General features: G+C 40.6%; 1 protein-coding gene across 4 annotated transcripts in view; it reads right to left on the bottom strand.

Annotated features, from left to right (window-relative positions):
• ddah1 (dimethylarginine dimethylaminohydrolase 1) overlaps positions 1-24,462 on the bottom strand; it is a 185,241-nt gene that overhangs the window by 47,547 nt on the left and 113,232 nt on the right. For 2 of the 4 annotated variants that reach the window (XM_034179520.1, XM_034179522.1), the window contains exons 2-3: positions 15,602-15,701; positions 7,430-7,503 (exon numbers count right to left, since the gene is read on the bottom strand). In XM_034179520.1, coding sequence (XP_034035411.1) covers positions 7,430-7,503; positions 15,602-15,701 — 174 coding nt within the window. Of the gene's footprint in view, positions 1-7,429; positions 7,504-15,601; positions 15,702-18,894; positions 19,000-19,272; positions 19,279-24,462 lie in introns of those variants that run through there. The other 2 variants (XM_034179524.1, XM_034179521.1) reach the window with 2 other exon arrangements.

Genomic DNA, 24,462 nt, shown 5'->3' with positions numbered 1-24,462 from the left:
TGTCGCCTGCTCTGGCCCCCGGAAGACAATTGACTATGGTTGCTGGTGTCGCTAACTTCACATTTCTCAAAACAGAGTTGCCAATAACCAGAGTTTGATCCTCGGCGGGTGTGTCGTCGAGTGGGGAAAAACGGTTAGAGATGTGAACGGGTTGGCGGTGTACACAGGGCTTCTGTTTAGAGCTACGCTTCCTCCTCACAGTCACCCAGTCGGCCTGCTTTCCCGACTGCTCGGGATCTGCTCGGCGGCTAAGCTACCTTGGTCCGCACCGACTACAGGGGCCTGGCTAGCTGTAGAATTTTCCACGGTGCGGAGCCGAGTCTCCAATTCGCCCAGCCTGGCCTCCAAAGCTACGAATAAGCTACACTTATTACAAGTACCGTTACTGCTAAAGGAGGCCGAGGAATAACTAAACATTTCACACCCAGAGCAGAAAAGTGTGGGAGAGACAGGAGAAGCCGCCATGCTAAATCGGCTAAGAGCTAGTAGCTACGCTAACCTAGCGGATTCCTAAAAACACGCAAAGTGAATAATGTGTAAATAATTTAGAGGTGATTCAGCAGAAGGAGTGCTTTAGTTAAGGCACGTAAAGATTACACTGGGAAACAAATCGTAATCTAGATAACTAGATCAATCTAAGTGCGCAGATTAAACAGCTAACAGATACAGAAAAACACCGCTGTGCTCCGGAACAGGAAGTGATACAATACCGCAGTGAGAGCCAACCACCAGTAGAGTGGTATTCACAGCATTTGCCAAGAAGCTTCATATCACTGTGTTAGTCTGCTATATGTTATATTCAACTGAAATTGCTGAACCAAACAACCAATGATTTATAAAGGACAATCATGGAAATCATCAGGGGTGCCCAAACTTTTACATACCACTGTATATATCTAAAGGTGCTACTGACACAAAATTTTCACCAGATGTCGGTGATTTCTGACAGAGGAGTGAAAGACCTGGAATTAGCAGGTACACCTGCTTCAAACAAAATGATATGTAATGCACTCAACCGCCACAGTCCGTATGCACACTCACCAAGCAAGACCCTACTGCTGAAGAAAAAGCATGCTGATGCTTTTTTAAAGTTTGCTGCACAACATTTAGACAAGCCTGTGAAATACTCGGAGAATATAGTCTGGTCAAATGAGACCAAAATTGAACTCTTTAGATGCCATAATAATACGATGTTTGGAGGACAAATGACACTGCACATCACACCAAAAACACCATATCAACAGTGACGTTTGGAGGTGGGGAACAGCATAGTGTGGGGTTGTTTTTTCAGCATTCGGCACTGGCAAACTTGATAAAATTGAAGGAAGGATGAATGGAAAAATGTACCGAGGCATTCTTGATAATAATCTGCCATGATGATGAAGATGAAATGAGGGTGGATATTTCAGAAAGACAATGAGCTAAAACACACAGTCAAAAAAACTCTGAACTGGTTTCAGATAATGAAATTAAAGCTGCTAGAATGGCCCAGCCTTTCGCCTGACAATTCCAATAAAATGTATGGAAAGAACTTAAGATCAGATTCATACAAGAAGTCCAGAGAACCTTCAACATTTGAAGACTGTTTTTGTGGAAGAATGGGCCAAACTCAGACCTGAGCAATGCATGCAACTTGTTTCTCCATACAGGAGGCGTCTTGAAACCGTCATTACCAACAAAGGCTGTTGCACAAAGTATTAAATAAATTTCAGTAAGCGTGTTCAATATTTTTTCCCTGTGTCATTCCATTTTATTACACATAACTTAATGTATGTATGTATTTGTTTTGGTTTCTTTGCATCTATGGATTACTTTGGTTGTTACAAATATCTGGTGAAAATTTAATTTCAATAGCACATTTAGAAATATATTAACTGAGAAAAATGGTGACATGTTCAATACTTATTTTACCCGCTGCCGCTGTACACCTGACAGATATTGACACTGTCCCCCCCACCCCCACCAAAAAAAAAACCTGGAATATATTTTTACTCTGCAGACAACTTTTTTCTGAAATGCTGATTGTGCAATATTATGTGTCCTTGAAGCTCCTTCTCACACCTATTTCAGTTTCACACCAGACAGCTGCACCATTGAGGCTTTTCAGGTTTCAAATCCTGCAAAACCTCGGAGAGGTCGCCGCACTGCGAGATCACAGTAACATTGAGAACTGCACTGATACGCTCTGATCACGCTTCACTTTAACCGCTGCACACGGACAACACAATTAACATCGCAACATAAAAGTATTTTTATATTGTGCCTAAAACTCTTGTGAATATATTCTCTGGGTTTATAGATGTTGTTACTGCATTTGTTTTATGTAAACATGCGAGAATCACAGGCTGTCTCTCCGTTATTTTCAGTGGGAGCTGCTGTGAGCTATGCTCGCTTCCTGTTCATATCGTTCTGGGGGAAAGTGAAGTTTGCTCTTTAACGTCTTGATTATTGTTCTTTACAACACTGTTTGTCCTCTTTGTTCCAGAGTAATATATATAATATGTCTGAAATTCGGTTTGCGCTTATGGATATGATATTCCAAAAAGAAACAATGTTACACAAGTAGTTTACACACTGGTCTGAAACAACAAAAATATTTGATTCCATAAACCAGCTTCCTGCAGACTGATTCAGTCACTGAAGTCCCCTGGTTATACATTCTTCCCATGTGCCAGGAAGTACATCTATGATGCAAGCCTAGATTTAATGTTTGGGTGAAAGAATTAAGAACTTTTATTTATTTTTTGGTGGTTTCTTGTGGCATTTTGGAAATGTGCTCCTTCCTACAATGGTACATGTACTTGGATGTAATTTTTGGGGCACCCCTGTGAAAAAAATCAAATCGATCAAATCTTGAACACTGACATTGAAAGGCGTCATCAAAAAACAGAGCAGACTTCTTGATTTCTTGATTGTTTTTGTGCAAATATTTGCGAATTCTGAAATGGATGCCTGCAACACCTTTCAAAAAAGCTGGGACAGTGGTATGTTTACCACCGTGTTAAATCACCTTTCCTTCTAACAACACTCAATAAGCATTTGGGAACTGAGGACACTAATTGTTGAAGCTTTGTCGGTCGAATTCTTTCCCATTCTTGCTTGATGTACGACTTCAGTTGTTCAACAGTCTCTGTTGTCGTATTTTGCACTTCATAATGCGCCACACATTTTCAATGGGCGACAGGTCTGGACTGCAGGCAGGCCAGTCTAGTACCCGCAAAAAGACTTTGCTTGGATGGCAGCATGTGTTGCTCCAAAACCTGGATGTACCTTTCAGCATTGATGGTGCCATCACAGATGTGTAAGTTGCCCATGCCATGGGCACTAACATACCCCCATACCATCACAGATGCTGGCTTTTGAACTTTGTGCTGGTAACAATCTGGATGGTCTTTTACCTCTTTTGTCCGGAGGACACAATGCCCATGATTTCCAAAAACAATTTGAAATGTGCACTCATCAGACCACAGTACACTTTTCCACTTTGCATCTGTCCATTTCAAATGAGCTTGGGCCCAGAGAAGGCGGCAGCATTTCTGGATGTTGTTGATGTATGGCTTTCGCTTTGCATGGTCGAGTTTTAACTTGCACTTGTTGATGTAGCGACGAACTGTGTTAACTGACAATGGTTTTCTGAAGTGTTCCTGAGCCCACACGGTAAGATGCTTTTCACAATGATGTCGTTTTTAATGCAGTGCCGCCTGAGGGATTGAAGGTCACAGGCATTCAGTGTTGGTTTTCGGCCTTGCTGCTTATGTGTAGAAAGTTCTCCAGATTCTCTGAATCTTCTGATTATATTATGGACTGTAGATGATGTGAATCCCTAAATTCCTTGCAAATGAATGTTGAGAAACATTGCTTTTAAACTGCTGGACTATTTGTCACACAGTTGTTCACAAAGTTTGATCCTTCCCCCATCTTTGCTTGTGAACAGCTGAGCCTTTTGGGGATGCTCCTTTTATACCCAATCATGACACTGACCTGTTTCCAGTTAGGTGTTCTTTGAGCATTCAACAGCTTTCCCAGTCTTTTGCTGCCCCGTCCCAACTTTTTTGAAATGTGTTGCAGGCATCCATTTCAAAATGAGCAAATATTTGCACAAAAACAAAAAAGTTTATTCGTTTGAACATTAAATATCTTGTCTTTGTGGTGTATTCAATTGAATATAGGTTGAAGAGGATTTGAAAATCATTGTACAACCCCTGGCAAAAATTATGGAATCACCGGCCTCGGAGGATGTTCATTCAGTTGTTTAATTTTGTAGAAAAAAAAGCAGATCACAGACATGACACAAAACTAAAGTCATTTCAAATGGCAACTTTCTGGCTTTAAGAAACACTATAAGAAATCAAGAAAAAAAATTGTGGAAGTCAGTAACGGTTACTTTTTTAGACCAAGCAGAGGGAAAAAATTATGGACTCACTCAATTCTGAGGAAAAAATTATGGAATCACACTGTAAATTTTCATCCCCAAAACTAACACCTGCATCAAATCAGATCTGCTCGTTAGTCTGCATCTAAAAAGGAGTGAGGATTATCAAACTCTTAAAAGAGGGTAAATCATCACGCAATGTTGCAAGAGATGTTGGTTGTTCACAGTCAGCTGTGTCTAAACTCTGGACCAAATACAAACAACATGGGAAAGATGTTAAAGGCAAACATACTGGTAGACCAAGGAAGACATCAAAGTGTCAAGACAGAAAACTTAAAGCAATATGTCTCAAAAATCGAAAATGCACAACAAAACAAATGAGGAACGAATGGGAGGAAACTGGAGTCAACGTCTGTGACCAAACTGTAAGAAACCGCCTAAAGGAAATGGGATTTACATACAGAAAAGCTAAACGAAAGCCATCATTAACACCTAAACAGAAAAAAACAAGGTTACAATGGGCTAAGGAAAAGCAATCGTGGACTGTGGATGACTGGATGAAAGTCATATTCAGTGATGAATCTTGAATCTGCATTGGGCAAGGTGATGATGCTGGAACTTTTGTTTGGTGCCGTTCCAATGAGATTTATAAAGATGACTGCCTGAAGAGAACAAGTAAATTTCCACAGTCATTGATGATATGGGGCTGCATGTCAGGTAAAGGCACTGGGGAGATGGCTGTCATTACATCATCAATAAATGCACAAGTTTACGTTGATATTTTTGACACTTTTCTTATCTCATCAATTGAAAGGATGTTTGGGGATGATGAAATCATTTTTCAAGATGATAATGCATCTTGCCATAGAGCAAAAACTGTGAAAACATTCCTTGCAAAAAGACACATAGAGTCAATGTCATGGCCTGCAAATAGTCCGGATCTTAATCCAATTGAAAATCTTTGGTGGAAGTTGAAGAAAATGGTCCATGACAAGGCTCCAACCTGCAAAGTTGATCTGGCAACAGCAATCAGAGAAAGTTGGAGTCAGATTGATGAAGAGTACTGTTTGTCATTCATTAAGTCCATGCCTCAGAGACTGCAAGCTGTTATAAAAGCCAGAGGTGGTGCAACAAAATACTAGTGATGTGTTGGAGCGTTCTTTTGTTTTTCATGATTCTATAATTTTTTCCTCAGAATTGAGTGAGTCCATATTTTTTTCCCTCTGCTTGGCGTAAAAAAGTAACCGTTACTGACTGCCACAATTTTTTTTCCTTATTTCGTATAGTGTTTCTTAAAGCCAGAAAGTTGCCATTTGAAATGACTTTAGTTTTGTGTCATGTCTGTGATCTGCTTTTTTTCTACAAACTTAAACAACTGAATGAACATCCTCCGAGGCCGGTGATTCCATAATTTTTGCCAGGGGTTGTATTTTGTTTTTATTTACATTTTATACAATGTGCCAACTTCATTGGAATTGGGATTGTACCATTTTAAAGACGGAGCACATTTCTGCATTTCCAAAATGCCACAAAAACCACCAAAAAATAAATAAAAGTACTTAATTTACTCATATTTGCAGTCTGGGTCAGACTGGGTAAATCGTTGCACCCTTCCTCCCAGTTGTGATCAAAAGTTGGTCAGCGAACGTCAGTGCTTCTTAATGCTCACCTGCTCGCTGGCTGCAAAGTGCAGAAAGGATTTCCTGAACGGAGGTGTGTTTCATTACTCCACATCTCACTGAGACACGCCTCCATTCAGGAAATTCCCCATTGCAGCCAGTAGAGCAGCCAGCAAGACGTTTCAGCAGACACACAGACGGCTGCTGGATTGGACAACTCTGCAGGTTGTATCGGAAATTTCCAATCTGTGGAAATTACATTGGTATAGGAACCAAATACTGATATTTGAATCAGATCGGCCCCATCCCTAACTACAACCAGATTAAGATGAATGTTTGCAGCTATAAGAGACTGTCTCCAGAAAAAATAGATCAGATTAAACTGGTCTGTTGGCTATAAAATAAAACTAGAAAACATCAAAGCCCATAAAGGCAAAGGAAATCAGTTGTTACTCACTACTCAGTAGTTACTCAGTTGGCTTTGAGTTGAGGTGTAATTAGTCACATATGGGATAGGCTCCAGCCCCCTGTGACCCTTAACTGGACTAAGCGGTAGAAGATGAATGAATGAATGAATGTTTGAAGAGATGCAAGTACAAAACAAATATGAGAAGTATTTGCACTTTTTCAATCTCGTCGAGCATGGCCATGAGTAAAAGGAACTGATTTACTTTGTTTTAACAGCATAAAGAAGAAGACTATCACTGATTTACTGAGATGTTGTTTCTGCCCAAAAATCTACTTTTCATATTAGCTTTTGTGTGCTTATCACTGCATACAAAAGTTACCACAGTCAAACTGATCAAAAATGGCTGCAAACCAGTTGAAGACTGGATTTATGCTTTATAAGAGGGCTTACCACTGAGACTTTACAGGTGCTTCGATCATTATCTCAGGACAAAACACTTTAGCGGCGCCAAATGAAGGAGAAACACTTATTAACCCTTGGAATTAATAAGGGTTAATAAGGGTTGTGCTGCTTTCTGCTGACTAATGTTTTTACTTCAATGTAACACAGACAAACATTGCAGCTCGTCAAAGAAATACACTGAAAAACAAAAGTTTCAGGCTGGCGGCCTTCAGAAACTACAAAAACTATTCGAGGAATGTTTTTTTTTCCAGGTGGAGGACTCCATTCAGTCAAGCATTGGTTTTCATGCAGCTCATTGTGTACAGCTAGTAGACAGTGAATTTGGGGATTTTATATTATATATTATTTCCAAATTTCTGCAAACACAGTCTTAACTACAGTCATGGGAACAGCATTTGTTCATAATCTGAGGGATTTACAGACTACCAGCAATTTTGTAACATAAATAAACTTAATTCCAGATACTTTAGGACTTTAAAATCTAGCTTTAAGGAGAATTACTTTCACTTTTTCTGGCAGTGTAGGTTCTATTTCAGTATTAGTTCTAATTCGCACATTACATCTCACCTTAAAGGCATCTGCAAGGATTTCTGCTCCTCGCTGATTGGTCCGTTTTGAAAGGCCCACAAAGAATTCTCGACCTGAAGAAAGAATCAAAACACTTCAATGGCTTCAGTCCTGTTGGCAAGTACGTATGAACATACAGAGGTGTCAAGTCAGTAATGTCTACAGTGGCAAAGCCTTAAAAACCTTAACAGGAAGCATGTGGAGCAGCAGTAATCTGGATACTTCATGCACACCTTTGAGAAAGACCAAGTGTTGTCAGCATGTTGAGGTACAGTAGTGTTCAGAATAATAGTAGTGCTATGTGACTAAAAAGATTAATCCAGGTTTTGAGTATATTTCTTATTGTTACATGGGAAACAAGGTACCAGTAGATTCAGTAGATTCTCACAAATCCAACAAGACCAAGCATTCATGATATGCACACTCCTAAGGCTATGAAATTGGGCTATTAGTAAAAAAAAAGTAGAAAAGGGGGTGTTCACAATAATAGTAGCGTGGCATTCAGTCAGTGAGTTCGTCAATTTTGTGGAACAAACGGGTGTGAATCAGGTGTCCCCTATTTAGGATGAACCCAGCACCTGTTGAACATGCTTTTCTCTTTGAAAGCCTGAGGAAAATAGGACATTCAAGACATTGTTCAGAAGAACAGCGTAGTTTGATTAAAAAGTTGAATGGAGAGGGGAAAACTTATATGCAGGTGCAAAAAATTATAGGCTGCTCATCTACAATGATCTCCAATGCTTTAAAATGGACAAAAAAAAAAAAAAAAAAAAAAACAGACGCGTGGAAGAAAATGGAAAACAACCATCAAAATGGATAGAAGAATAACCAGAATGGCAAAGGCTCACCCATTGATCAGCTCCAGGATGATCAAAGACAGTCTAGAGTTACCTGTAAGTCAATCAATCAATCAATCAATTTTTTTATATAGCGCCAAATCACAACAAACAGTTGCCCCAAGGCGCTTTATATTGTAAGGCAAGGCCATACAATAATTATGTAAAACCCCAACGGTCAAAACGACCCCCTGTGAGCAAGCACTTGGCTACAGTGGGAAGGAAAAACTCCCTTTTAACAGGAAGAAACCTCCAGCAGAACCAGGCTCAGGGAGGGGCAGTCTTCTGCTGGGACTGGTTGGGGCTGAGGGAGAGAACCAGGAAAAAGACATGCTGTGGAGGGGAGCAGAGATCGATCACTAATGATTAAATGCAGAGTGGTGCATACAGAGCAAAAAGAGAAAGAAACAGTGCATCATGGGAACCCCCCAGCAGTCTACGTCTATAGCAGCATAACTAAGGGATGGTTCAGGGTCACCTGATCCAGCCCTAACTATAAGCTTTAGTAAAAGGAAAGTTTTAAGCCTAATCTTAAAAGTAGAGAGGGTGTCTGTCTCCCTGATCTGAATTGGGAGCTGGTTCCACAGGAGAGGAGCCTGAAAGCTGAAGGCTCTGCCTCCCATTCTACTCTTACAAACCCTAGGAACTACAAGTAAGCCTGCAGTCTGAGAGCGAAGCGCTCTATTGGGGTGATATGGTACTACGAGGTCCCTAAGATAAGATGGGACCTGATTATTCAAAACCTTATAAGTAAGAAGAAGAATTTTAAATTCTATTCTAGAATTAACAGGAAGCCAATGAAGAGAGGCCAATATGGGTGAGATATGCTCTCTCCTTCTAGTCCCCGTCAGTACTCTAGCTGCAGCATTTTGAATTAACTGAAGGCTTTTTAGGGAACTTTTAGGACAACCTGATAATAATGAATTACAATAGTCCAGCCTAGAGGAAATAAATGCATGAATTAGTTTTTCAGCATCACTCTGAGACAAGACCTTTCTGATTTTAGAGATATTGCGTAAATGCAAAAAAGCAGTCCTACATATTTGTTTAATATGCGCTTTGAATGACATATCCTGATCAAAAATGACTCCAAGATTTCTCACAGTATTACTAGAGGTCAGGGTAATGCCATCCAGAGTAAGGATCTGGTTAGACACCATGTTTCTAAGATTTGTGGGGCCAAGTACAATAACTTCAGTTTTATCTGAGTTTAAAAGCAGGAAATTAGAGGTCATCCATGTCTTTATGTCTGTAAGACAATCCTGCAGTTTAGCTAATTGGTGTGTGTCCTCTGGCTTCATGGATAGATAAAGCTGGGTATCATCTGCGTAACAATGAAATTTAAGCAATACCGTCTAATAATACTGCCTAAGGGAAGCATGTATAAAGTGAATAAAATTGGTCCTAGCACAGAACCTTGTGGAACTCCATAATGAACTTTAGTCTGTGAAGAAGATTCCCCATTTACATGAACAAATTGTAATCTATTAGACAAATATGATTCAAACCACCGCAGCGCAGTGCCTTTAATACCTATGGCATGCTCTAATCTCTGTAATAAAATTTTATGGTCAACAGTATCAAAAGCAGCACTGAGGTCTAACAGAACAAGCACAGAGATGAGTCCACTGTCCGAGGCCATAAGAAGATCATTTGTAACCTTCACTAATGCTGTTTCTGTACTATGATGAATTCTAAAACCTGACTGAAACTCTTCAAATAGACCATTCCTCTGCAGATGATCAGTTAGCTGTTTTACAACTACCCTTTCAAGAATTTTTGAGAGAAAAGGAAGGTTGGAGATTGGCCTATAATTAGCTAAGATAGCTGGGTCAAGTGATGGCTTTTTAAGTAATGGTTTAATTACTGCCACCTTAAAAGCCTGTGGTACATAGCCAACTAACAAAGATAGATTGATCATATTTAAGATCGAAGCATTAAATAATGGTAGGGCTTCCTTGAGCAGCCTGGTAGGAATGGGGTCTAATAAACATGTTGATGGTTTGGATGAAGTAACTAATGAGAATAACTCAGACAGAACAATCGGAGAGAAAGAGTCTAACCAAATACCGGCATCACTGAAAGCAGCCAAAGATAACGATACGTCTTTGGGATGGTTATGAGTAATTTTTTCTCTAATAGTTAAAATTTTGTTAGCAAAGAAAGTCATGAAGTCATTACTAGTTAAAGTTAATGGAATACTCAGCTCAACAGAGCTCTGACTCTTTGTCAGCCTGGCTACAGTGCTGAAAAGAAACCTGGGATTGTTCTTATTTTCTTCAATTAGTGATGAGTAGAAAGATGTCCTAGCTTTACGGAGGGCTTTTTTATAGAGCAACAGACTCTTTTTCCAGGCTAAGTGAAGATCTTCTAAATTAGTGAGACGCCATTTCCTCTCCAACTTACGGGTTATCTGCTTTAAGCTACGAGTTTGTGAGTTATACCACGGAGTCAGACACTTCTGATTTAAAGCTCTCTTTTTCAGAGGAGCTACAGCATCCAAAGTTGTCTTCAATGAGGATGTAAAACTATTGACGAGATACTCTATCTCACTTACAGAGTTTAGGTAGCTACTCTGCACTGTGTTGGTATATGGCATTAGAGAACATAAAGAAGGAATCATATCCTTAAACCTAGTTACAGCGCTTTCTGAAAGACTTCTAGTGTAATGAAACTTATTCCCCACTGCTGGGTAGTCCATCAGAGTAAATGTAAATGTTATTAAGAAATGATCAGACAGAAGGGAGTTTTCAGGGAATACTGTTAAGTCTTCTATTTCCATACCATAAGTCAGAACAAGATCTAAGATATGATTAAAGTGGTGGGTGGACTCATTTACTTTTTGAGCAAAGCCAATAGAGTCTAATAATAGATTAAATGCAGTGTTGAGGCTGTCATTCTCAGCATCTGTGTGGATGTTAAAATCGCCCACTATAATTATCTTATCTGAGCTAAGCACTAAGTCAGACAAAAGGTCTGAAAATTCACAGAGAAACTCACAGTAACGACCAGGTGGACGATAGATAATAACAAATAAAACTGGTTTTTGGGACTTCCAATTTGGATGGACAAGACTAAGAGACAAGCTTTCAAATGAATTAAAGCTCTGTCTGGGTTTTGGATTAATTAATAAGCTGGAATGGAAGATTGCTGCTAATCCTCCACCCCGGCCCGTGCTACGAGCATTCTGACAGTTAGTGTGACTCGGGGGTGTATTCATCCTGCTGTAACCAGGTTTCTGTTAGGCAGAATAAATCAATATGTTGATCAATTATTATATCATTTACCAACAGGGACTTAGAAGAGAGAGACCTAATGTTTAATAGACCACATTTAACTGTTTTAGTCTGTGGTGCAGTTGAAGGTGCTATATTATTTTTTCTTTTTGAATTTTTATGCTTAAATAGATTTTTGCTGGTTATTGGTAGTCTGGGAGCAGGCACCGTCTCTACGGGGATGGGGTAATGAGGGGATGGCAGGGGGAGAGAAGCTGCAGAGAGGTGTGTAAGACTACAACTCTGCTTCCTGGTCCCAACCCTGGATAGTCACGGTTTGGAGGATTTAAGAAAATTGGCCAGATTTCTAGAAATGAGAGCTGCTCCATCCAAAGTGGGATGGATGCCGTCTCTCCTAACAAGACCAGGTTTTCCCCAGAAGCTTTGCCAATTATCTATGAAGCCCACCTCATTTTTTGGACACCACTCAGACAGCCAGCAATTCAAGGAGAACATGCGGCTAAACATGTCACTCCCGGTCCGATTGGGGAGGGGTCCAGAGAAAACTACAGAGTCCGACATTGTTTTTGCAAAGTTACACACCGATTTAATGTTAATTTTAGTGACCTCCGATTGGCGTAACCGGGTGTCATTACTGCTGACGTGAATTACAATCTTACCAAATTTACGCTTAGCCTTAGCCAGCAGTTTCAAATTTCCTTCAATGTCGCCTGCTCTGGCCCCCGGAAGACAATTGACTATGGTTGCTGGTGTCGCTAACTTCACATTTCTCAAAACAGAGTCGCCAATAACCAGAGTTTGATCCTCGGCGGGTGTGTCGTCGAGTGGGGAAAAACGGTTAGAGATGTGAACGGGTTGGCGGTGTACACGGGGCTTCTGTTTAGGGCTACGCTTCCTCCTCACAGTCACCCAGTCAGCCTGCTTTCCCGGCTGCTCGGGATCTGCCAGGGGGGAACTAACGGCGGCTAAGCTACCTTGGTCCGCACCGACTACAGGGGCCTTGCTAGCTGTAGAATTTTCCACGGTGCGGAGCCGAGTCTCCAATTCGCCCAGCCTGGCCTCCAAAGCTACGAATAAGCTACACTTATTACAAGTACCATTACTGCTAAAGGAGGCCGAGGAATAACTAAACATTTCACACCCAGAGCAGAAAAGTGTGGGAGAGACAGGAGAAGCCGCCATGCTAAATCAGCTAAGAGCTAGTAGCTACGCTAAGCTAGCGGATTCCTAAAAACACGCAAAGTGAATAATGTGTAAATAATTTAGAGGTGATTCAGCAGAAGGAGTGCTTTAGTTAAGGCACGTAAAGATTACACTGGGAAACAAATCGTAATCTAGATAACTAGACCAATCTAACTGCGCAGATTAAACAGCTAACAGATACAGAAAAACACCGCTGTGCTCCGGAACAGGAAGTGATACAATACCGCAGTGAGAGCCAACCACCAGTAGAGGCAAAGTGCTGTGACAGTTAGAAGATGCCTGTGTGAAGCTAATTTATTTGCAAGAATCCCCCGCAAAGTCCCTCTGTTAAATAAAAGACATGTGCAGAAGAGGTTACAATTTGCCAAAGAACACATCAACTGGCCTAAAGAGAAATGGAGGAATATTTTGTGGACTGATGAGAGTAAAATTCTTCTTTTTGGGTCCAAGGGCCGCAGACAGTTTATGAGACGACCCCCAAACTCTGAATTCAAGCCACAGTTCACAGTGAAGACAGTGAAGCATGGTGGTGCAAGCATCATGATATGGGCATGTTTCTCCTACTATGGTGTTGGGCCTATATATCGCATACCAGGTATCATGGATCAGTATGGATATGTCAAAATACTTGAAGAGGTCATGTTACCTTATGCTGAAGAGGACATGCCCTTGAAATGGGTGTTTCAACAAGACAATGACCCCAAGCACACTAGTAAACGAGCAAAATCTTGGTTCAAAACCAACAAAATTAATGCCTCGCAGATGTGAAGAAATCATGAAAAACTGTGGTTATACTAGTTTAGTGATTCATAGGATTGCTAAAAAAGCAGTTTGAACATAATACTTTTGAGTTTGTAGCGTCAACAGCAGATGCTACTATTATTATGAACACCCCCTTTTCTACTTTTTTTACTAATAGCCCAATTTCATAGCCTTAAGAGTGTGCATATCATGAATGGTTGGTCTTGTTGGATTTGTGAGAATCTACTGAATCTACTGGTACCTTGTTTCCCATGTAACAATAAGAAATATACTCAAAACCTGGATTAATCTTTTTAATCACATAGCACTACTATTATTCTGAACACTACTGTACAATCGGACCGTCCTGAATGATCATCAATGCTGCTGCAGCACTTCAAGCCCTCGGTCAGACTCCTAACGTAGCTGCTGAGCTTTTACAAAATGAGTTGTTAGCCAGGGCCCAGCCAACAGGAAATGTTTCTTAACCTGCCATGTGAAAGCGATTTCAGCTGGATGGAATGACAGCACAAAGCCAGTGTCTAGAAACTCAATTAAGTGTACTATGCTTTTTTTCCTCCATGTGCAGGTTGGAAGACACCAACCCACATTTTAAACCGCCACATGACTGCAACAGAATGTACAAGAAAACTGTAGAGAAAATCTAATTACTACGATGTTCCTGAATTGTCACTTTTGTGAACATGACCGAGTAAAAGAGGAGATCCTTGAATTGGCCTCATCTTGAAAGAACACAGTGGTGCACGCTCTTTATTGTAGATTATAAGTGAATTATTACTACAGCTCGGACGTCACTGAGGGTGCAGAACAGAATGCAGAATCCTAAAACAGACAGACTTCCAGGAGTAGCTTGGGCACACAGTGCTGCCTATTGGGCAGCACGGTCTCCTCTGAGGGTGGGTGCTAAAGGGTTAAAATATGATGCATATGACGTAATAATCCTACATCCGGGACAGCCCTTGTATGTTCCCATCAGAAACATGGCACTTTCTCTGAGTTTTTGGGCAAATTACACAGCAAACAAAGTGAAAATGCAAAGAAAAAGTGACTATGCGGTGGAAAGCAGACGTGTTGCAGTTTGTTTATGACCCGGAGCTGAAATTTATCGAGGTGGTTGCGCAGGTGAGAGACCACAGCTCTGTCAAAGTGTGTACGCTAAAACTGACCGACACAATCGTTCCCATTTGCCTGGTCTCGTCTTCCCTTCTCCACTGGGAACCGGAAAAAAACTGCACTTTCCGCGACTACTTCGGTGATTGCAGCCAAAAACAAAACAGTCCACCATTTTTCCGTTAGAAGTGATGCTGTGTTTATGTTGCACAACAACAGGCTGTCCTCAGAAGTGGTCAAATCCCACGATATCATGCAGGGGTTCAAACGAGACTGCGCTGCCCTATTCTCACTTACCCAAATAGCTAAAAATTTAGCAATTACTATCATGTAAGATAACGGGTGCACCAGTCAGTACTCAGTTTTCATTTGCCTTGCACTGTCACAAATGTAATCTCCTTTGGGCATGAAATGTTTCAGCATGACTTCCCAAAAAAGCGTGCCCAGAATAGGCCTCATTCACTAATATGTGCACATCAACGTTCTTAACCTCGACACGAAATAAGTGCGTGCGCAAAATCACCACCAGATTCATGACATGTGTGTGCCAACCAATTTTATGTGAATGTTTGTGAATCAGACTCATTCTAAAATGTCAAGTGCATGCCTGTGGGCTGCAATCTGCACACTGTCAAGCCTCCATTTCTCTACACAAGGCCATCCTTTTGGTGTTTATTGACAACCATCCAACCTGAAAAAATATGCATTAATCACCCCAACTCCGGCTACCTAGCCTAGTCACCTGAGCCAGCTTGGTGACTTTGAGAGAGATGGGCATGTTTGGGCATCATTTGATCCACACTGGTCTTGGCCATGCTCCACCCCTTTACCCATTTATGGCCAGGACGTCCACTCATCAGAAAACGTGTGGTGTCACAGAGGTCTTGTCCAATATGTATGGGTAAGGTGTGAATGAATAATGCCACTATAGCAGTATGCTACATGATTCATAGGTCACAACTGTATCACAGGAATCGACCCTTAGATAACTCGAAACCTTTCAGAGGTGTCAAAGTGCCGCATACCTGTAAACAGAACATCTCCTCCATCCAGTGTGGCATTCTCATCAGTCATCTCCACAATGTTCAAATCCAGTTCTTTAAGAGCACTTTTCATTACCTCCGTCTGGAACAAACACATGGGCACAAACAGAAACATACTTTAAGCATCTGCAGATATTAAACAAATGATTGGATCATGATGATATGCAGTGAAATTATATTATCGGCAGCACTAATTTGTCAACATTTCCTATCTTCGGGAATATTATTATTGACCACTTGTAATCATAAACCTGTAAACATGGTATTGAATGGATTTCTACAAAAACAACTGGAGGGCACAGTGTCAAAGAGAGTCCAATGAAAGCAAGACATTTACCTATTAGGACTTTTTTGTTTATGACAATGCCTATTTTCCTTGTATTTGGGATGACACTCTATTTATATATTTATAAAAAGGAAGTAATTGGATTGGTATGAATTGGACAATAGTTACATATTTTATGAAATGCAACACATGATAGAAATTAAGAAAATCATCATTCACCTGTAGGCCATCTCTGCTAAATGTTAAAACTGACAAACGTCTAGATTTTATTTATTCTTTTGCAGAGCCACTGCTGTCTGACCACCCAGAGAGAATTTACTGTACTATTTTTGGGTTTCTATTCGACTACTTTCCAATGCCAGTCATGTTAGTGAGAGCATCATTGTTTCCACAGGCGATATCTCACCATGACCTCAGATCGCACACTGTGCTTTTTGGCTAACACAATGTTTCTGCCTTTCCTCATCTATGGAAGGCCAAACCATGAGGTCATCCAGGTAGACTTCCATGCACTTTCCCAATAACAATGGAAGCCCACAGTCCCGCATGTGTGAGCATGCATTCCCATTTTCTCACACAGATTTGTGTACATGCAAGGGCACACCCAAAAACATGTCCTCACACAGTGCATGGCCAGTGGATTCTACATTAAAACCATTGTTGTTCTTGGAAACCTGTAACTCAAACTGGGCATTTGTAACAATATCTTTTAAAATCACTTCTGTTCCTGTCAACAAGCAAGACACCAAAACTCAACGGAATAATCTGAATTCCTCATCATTTTATCTTTCCTGGCAGCCTGCTGTTGCTATTTCAGCTACAGTAAAGCAAGACTAATGTAACATTCTTCCAAATAAAGACTCAAATTGATTTTATATATTTTTTAAAATAAATGTTAACAGTTCCAGCGGTTCGTTTTCATCTGCTGTGCAAAGTGTTCAAGTGCCAAGAACGTATCTGCATTTTATTCAGACAAGTTCATAAATACTGAAAGACAATGAGTCCAAATTTGAAGAAGTTCAACTAGAGGACAAACAGAAATGGTGTACTTGAAATCTGTTAATTTTACTCCCAGCTCAGTAATGATTCATGATATTTAACATCATTAAAACTAAGGTTGACACTTTATACACGTTTTGTCATGCTCAGCTGTCTATAAACATTAAGAACAACACCAAAGCGCAGTGACATCATATTTAATTCCATGTGTGGATTATCCACACACGGCAAACAGATGGAGAAGGGCAAGGTTTATGTAATTACTCTTTTCTGTCTCCTTGTTAGTGTACAAGGTATCTCAAAAACTGTTGGATAGACTTCAATGACATTCATCTGAAAGATGCTCCTCAGAGCAGGAAGAGCTGATTACATTTTGTCAGCGATCTGAAGCTGCCTCAAAATGTTTTTTTGTTTTTTTCCTTTGTCTCTTGCTTTGTCATTGTTGAAAACCTGATTTATTAAATCACAGTCTTGACCTATACTGCATGACTGGTGACATGTAATGTCAATCTTTATCTTTATGAACAAAGCAAAAAGATGAAAGGGAAGGCTAATATTTACAGCTCAGGACATCACAAAGTTATATTGAGCTCTTGGCTTATGACATCATAATGAGCAATAGATTCAAAGTGATTTCTTATTAGCATGGATGCAATGCAGAAATCAGTATGAGGGGAACATGGCACATGCTATGTGGAGCCCAACTGGCATAAAGGTTCCACACATTATGACACAGGCGTTGCAGTAAATTTACATAAATGTGCATACAGGCTAGTTAAAATTTATTTTTACCACTATCATCTATTGGTTGGCAGAGATGAAAATAATAGTGTTGGCCATTATTACATCACTCACAAGGAGTTGAGTTCTTTCAGTGCTTTTCTATTTAAATTACCTTAAATATTAATCATGAGATTACTTTAAATTGTGTATCATTTGATGCATATTGATAATATAACAACACATGGTCAAGTCTGGGATCCACATCCACCACATCGACATCTTATCCACCACACTACTGAACCTCCTTGAATCATGGATGGCAACCACCCAGGCAGAAAAACATTCCATCCATACCTCTTGAAAACGCAACCACCTATCTGCCATAGCCACAAGTGGGCATCCTGTTTCTTTGCATTCTCCACCCACTGCGATCCTCCAAACTGAAGCACCTGCATGCTGGATCATGCCCAGAGAAACATACCACATGGCCAAAATGGTGCAACCCGCATTCCGTCAAAATGAAAGTGATACTTGAGTTACCCTAAGCATCTGCTTGTTTGACACAGTCATTCCAGCAGTACCCAAGAATCACCCTAAGAGACTCAATACTAAAGACATCCAGTTGTCACCTTAGCACCCAAGTCTCATATCCAAACAGCAAAACAGGAAGCACCAGGACCCAAAGGACTTGGACCATCATTGTTCTATAAAAGGTCACCAAATACCTCCAAAAGGTCTTGCCAGGTATCTCTCGATCTCAGAGACCAAGAACCCAGAGACATAAATGGCACTGCTGAGATAAGGTAATAACTCTACAAGTTCAGCACACTTTGACCACATACAGATACACTTCTACAGGCCAAGACAGTAAATAATTGATAGCCTGTATGCTACTCTTGATCCAGGACAATAGACCTTATTGGAGTTCCGCGCGCGCAGGGGTTGATGGGATGCCAGTGTTACAAACAAACCCCCGTGCTTCACTCGCTTCGGCAAAACAGTTCAGTATCACTCATTAGCGCACGCTTTTCAAGGACGTTTTGCATCTAAATCACACCAATTTGACAACAAAACAATATTCAGAAGTTTTTCTGGTAGGAAATGAAAAAGTGTGCAAGTGAAAAACTTCTTCAGGGAAGTAAAACTGGTCACCAGCCTGCACGAAAACAGGCGCATGAAAAAGCTTAATGTCACTGTAGTGGAGGAGGGATCAACAAGCACTAAAACAGGTAGAAATAAGAAAGAAATAAGCTTTATTATCACATACCTGCTTTAGCTCAGTATCGCCTGCAAAAAAACAAAACAAAACAAAACAAAAAAAAATCAAGGTCAGTAAAGCTTTCCTCGTCAAGGGCATCAAAGCTGCTGGTTTTCTCAACCTTACAAAGCACCCAGCTGGTGTTTCTGTATTCACAACTGTACTGTGGATTTGCTGTGACTGTAAACACACAAAGATATGATTGGTTGCACCTTCACCTCCAGGGTCGGACACATGAGCTACTGTTTAACACTATGCAATGTTTCCAGAACCATTATCATCCTCTGTTTACTCCATTCTTCTTATATCTGGGGCACACCGGAGCGTCCACTATCACAGTTATTGCGTCCCCAGGAATCTAGAAGAGCACATGAAGTAGACTTTTACCTCAGCCCTCAGGCATTTCCTCTGACATCACTGGAGGTGACACGACCCAAAGGCCTCCCCCATGTGAAATGGCTACTATACATAGACAGCAGTAAGACGTTATCTCGCCTGTACGCTATGTGCACGTGCAGCGAACTGCGGCAGTTTGACTATCTTTCAAAAAACTATCACAGCCTGTGTGTTTTGATAAGAAATACAATAGTTAGAAGCCACAGCCTTAATTAAATAATTTGTTGGCTAACAGCTTGTGCATGAAAAACAGATGTGACACAATATCTGAAAAATATTGCACCAATTTTCTGAGCAATAGTACAAAAAATTCCATTAAAAACAATGTCAGCATTTCTACCAATAATACAGTGATAAGCCATCCAACGATACAGCCTTTTTTCTTCGTATGTGGATATGCTCACGTTAACAGAAAACTCAGCTTGTCAGGGGGAGAATATACATAACAATTTAATGTTTTACCACATATGCTGTCAATTTTGGGACACACAATAATCACAAATTTTTACATTTATTTGTAAGGTCAGACTTTGGAGCTGTATAACAAAAGCTGTTACCAATAATCTTGTAATAATTAAAAGGAGACTCAGAAGGTGCATCGAGTTTAACCATCTACACACAGAAAAGCCAGACATGACAGATTTCTTGGTAACCTCAGTCTGCCCGTGTGCTTTGCTGTTTGTGGCGAATTCCGACTAAATGTTTTGTCTGCGAGGCTGAAGCTCAATCTGGATATCTGAAAATCATAAAAGTCTCCATTGTTTATTCATTCCTCTTTGGAAAAAGGCATCTCTGACGTGCTAAAGCTCGCTTCTCATATATTACAGTATCACATTCAAAGTCACTTAGCACATCGTGCTGGCTGTAACGTGACTGCACGCCGTGCCCGTAACTGAACCTCTCAAAAGGTTTTGCTATGTGAACAGGAGTCACAGCTGGGGGAAGGGGGGGGATTTGTGGTGACTCTGTGTTATAGTTAGTAATGTAGCGTCATTGCAGGACCTCCCACGGCTGGAATCTGACTGGATTCTTTTTAAATTCCATTTGTGTGTTCTCACCGTTCCAATTTCCTTCAGGTGTTCTTTCGTTTACAGACAAGCAAACTTATCTGACCACCAGCACGACAAAGCAAACCCAACCTAAGCCAGCTACTCCTTACACAGTGATGAGATGCAATCGTGCCTTATCAACATGAGGCTGTACTGTATCACCGTAATGCAGAAATGTATTTAGGGAGAAATGCAGAAAAGTGCAAGCCACTGCTCGAAGGTGCAGCTGTGGCAGTGCTGCAGTCTGCAAAGGAAGGAGTCAAAGCAGAGCTGGACTGAGAGAGAAATAAATATGCAACAAGGCCACATCTCATAAAGCACTAAAAAAAATGATAAGAAAGAAAGAAATCCACATTACTACCTGTGCATATGATAAGTGTCTGTGCGGTGCCAAGCGTGCACAGAGAATTGAGATACAAAGTAACACCCTGTGTGATAGAAGATATTATTGGCTGTTTATGTGGAATACCTGCATTTATTTTAGCACATACAACCCCTGGCAAAAATTATGGAATCACCGGCCTCGGAGAATGTTCATTCAGTTGTTTAATTTTGTAGAAAAAAAGCAGATCACAGACATGACACAAAACTAAAGTCATTTCAAATGGCAACTTTCTGGCTTTAAGAAACACTATAAGAAATCAGGAAAAATAATTGTGGCAGTCAGAACAGATACTTTCTAGACAAAGCAGAGGGAAAAAAATATGGACTCACTCAATTCTGAGGAATAAATTATGGAATCACCCTGTAAATTTTCATCCCCAAAACTAACACCTGCATCAAATCAGATCTGCTCGTTAGTCTGCATCTAAAAAGGAGTGATCACACCTTGGAGAGCTGTTGCACCAAGTGGACTGACATGAATGGCTCCAACATAAGAGATGTCAGTTGAAACAAAGGAGAGGATTTTAAACTCTTAAAAGAGGGTAAATCATCATGCAATGTTGCAAAAGATGTTGGTTGTTCACAGTCAGCTGTGTCTAAACTCTGGACCAAATACAAACATGGGAAGGTTGTTAAAGGCAAACATACTGGTAGACCAAGGAAGACATCAAAGCGTCAAGACAGAAAACTTAAAGCAATGTCTCAAAAATCAAAAATGCACAACAAAACAAATGAGGAACGAATGGAGGAAACTGGAGTCAACGTCTGTGACCGAACTGTAAGAAACCGCCTAAAGGAAATGGGATTTACATACAGAAAAGCTAAACGAAAGCCATCATTAACACCTAAACAGAAAAAAACAAGGTTACAATGGGCTAAGGAAAAGCAATCGTGGACTGTGGATACTGGACCAATCAATCAATCAATCAATCAATCAATCAATTGATATTGCATAACTAAGGGATGGTTCAGGGTCACCTGATCCAGCCCTAACTATAAGCTTTAGCAAAAAGGAAAGTTTTAAGCCTAATCTTAAAAGTAGAGAGGGTGTCTGTCTCCCTGATCCGAATTGGGAGCTGGTTCCACAGGAGAGGAGCCTGAAAGCTGAAGGCTCTGCCTCCCATTCTGCTCTTACAAACCCTAGGAACTACAAGTAAGCCTGCAGTCTGAGAGCAAAGCGCTCTATTGGGGTGATATGGTACTATGAGGTCCCTAAGATAAGATGGGACCTGATTATTCAAAACCTTATAAGTAAGAAGAAGAATTTTAAATTCTATTCTAGAATTAACAGGAAGCCAATGAAGAGAGGCCAATATGGGTGAGATATGCTCTCTCCTTCTAGTCCCCATTAGTACTCTAGCTGCAGCATTTTGAATTAACTGAAGGCTTTTCAGGGAACTTTTAGGACAACCTGATAATAATGAATTACAATAGTCCAGCCTAGAGGAAATAAATGCATGAATTAGTTTTTCAGCATCAACAGTATCAAAAGCAGCACTGAGGTCTAACAGAACAAGCACAGAGATGAGTCCACTGTCTGAGGCCATAAGAAGATCATTTGTAACCTTCACTAATGCTGTTTCTGTACTATGATGAATTCTAAAACCTGACTGAAACTCTTCAAATAGACCATTCCTCTGCAGATGATCAGTTAGCTGTTTTACAACTACCCTTTCAAGAATTTCTGAGAGAAAAGGAAGGTTGGAGATTGGCCTATAATTAGCTAAGATAGCTGGGTCAAGTGATGGCTTTTTAAGTAATGGTTTAATTACTGCCACCTTAAAAGCCTGTGGTACATAGCCAACTAATAAAGATAGATTGATCAAATTTAAGATCGAAGCATTAAATAATGGTAGGGCTTCCTTGAGCAGCCTGGTAGGAATGGGGTCTAATAGACATGTTGATGGTTTGGATGAAGTAACTAATGAAAATAACTCAGACAGAACAATCTGAGAGAAAGAGTCTAACCAAATACCGGCATCACTGAAAGCAGCCAAAGATAACGATACGTCTTTGGGATGGTTATGAGTAATTTTTTCTCTAATAGTTAAAATTTTATTAGCAAAGAAAGTCATGAAGTCATTACTAGTTAAAGTTAAAGGAATACTCAGCTCAATAGAGCTCTGACTCTTTGTCAGCCTGGCTACAGTGCTGAAAAGAAACCTGGGGTTGTTCTTATTTTCTTCAATTAGTGATGAGTAGTAAGATGTCCTAGCTTTACGGAGGGCTTTTTTATAGAGCAACAGACTCTTTTTCCAGGCTAAGTGAAGATCTTCTAAATTAGTGAGACGCCATTTCCTCTCCAACCTACGGGTTATCTGCTTTAAGCTGCGAGTTTGTGAGTTACACCATGGAGTCAGGCACTTCTGATTTAAAGCTCTCTTTTTCAGAGGAGCTACAGCATCCAAAGTTGTCTTCAATGAGGATGTAAAACTATTGACGAGATACTCTATCTCACTTACAGAGTTTAGGTAGCTACTCTGCACTGTGTTGGTATATGGCATTAGAGAACATAAAGAAGGAATAATATCCTTAAACCTAGTTACAGCGCTTTCTGAAAGACTTCTAGTGTAATGAAACTTATTCCCCACTGCTGGGTAGTCCATCAGAGTAAATGTAAATGTTATTAAGAAATGATCAGACAGAAGGGAGTTTTCAGGGAATACTGTTAAGTCTTCAATTTCCATACCATAAGTCAGAACAAGATCTAAGATATGATTAAAGTGGTGGGTGGACTCATTTACATTTTGAGCAAAGCCAATTGAGTCTAATAATAGATTAAATGCAGTGTTGAGGCTGTCATTCTCAGCATCTGTGTGGATGTTAAAATCGCCAACTATAATTATCTTATCTGAGCTAAGCACTAAGTCAGACAAAAGGTCTGAAAATTCACAGAGAAACTCACAGTAACGACCAGGAGGACGATAGATAACAACAAATAAAACTGGTTTTTGGGACTTCCAATTTGGATGGACAAGACTAAGAGTCAAGCTTTCCCCAGAAGCTTTGCCAATTATCTATGAAGCCCACCTCATTTTTTGGACACCACTCAGACAGCCAGCAATTCAAGGAGATCATGCGGCTAAACATGTCACTCCCGGTCCGATTGGGGAGGGGCCCAGAGAAAACTACAGAGTCCGACATTTTCAGCAGCCAGCAGTTTCAAATTTCCTTCAATGTCGCCTGCTCTGGCCCCCGGAAGACAATTGACTATGGTTGCTGGTGTCGCTAACTTCACATTTCTCAAAACAGAGTCGCCAATAACCAGAGTTTGATCCTCGGCGGGTGTGTCGTCGAGTGGGGAAAAACGGTTAGAAATGTGAACGGGTTGGCGGTGTACACGGGGCTTCTGTTTAGGGCTACGCTTCCTCCTCACAGTCACCCAGTCGGCCTGCTTTCCCGGCTGCTCGGGATCTGCCAGAGGGAAACTAACGGCGGCTAAGCTACCTTGGTCCGCACCGACCTACAGGGGCCTGGCTAGCTGTAGAATTTTCCAAGGTGCGGAGCCGAGTCTCCAATTCGCCCAGCCTGGCCTCCAAAGCTACGAATAAGCTACACTTATTACAAGTACCATTACTGCTAAAGGAGGCCGAGGAATAACTAAACATTTCACACCCAGAGAAGAAAAGTGCGGGAGAGACAGGAGAAGCCGCCATGCTAAACCGGCTAAGAGCTAGTAGCTGCGCTAAGCTAGCGGATTCCTAAAAACACACAAAGTGAATAATGTGTAAATAATTTAGAGGTGATT

The sequence above is a fragment of the Thalassophryne amazonica genome, chromosome 10, assembly GCF_902500255.1.
Source record: "Thalassophryne amazonica chromosome 10, fThaAma1.1, whole genome shotgun sequence".
Classification (NCBI taxonomy): Eukaryota; Metazoa; Chordata; class Actinopteri; order Batrachoidiformes; family Batrachoididae; genus Thalassophryne; species Thalassophryne amazonica.
This window is presented reverse-complemented; position numbering and strand designations above follow the sequence as displayed.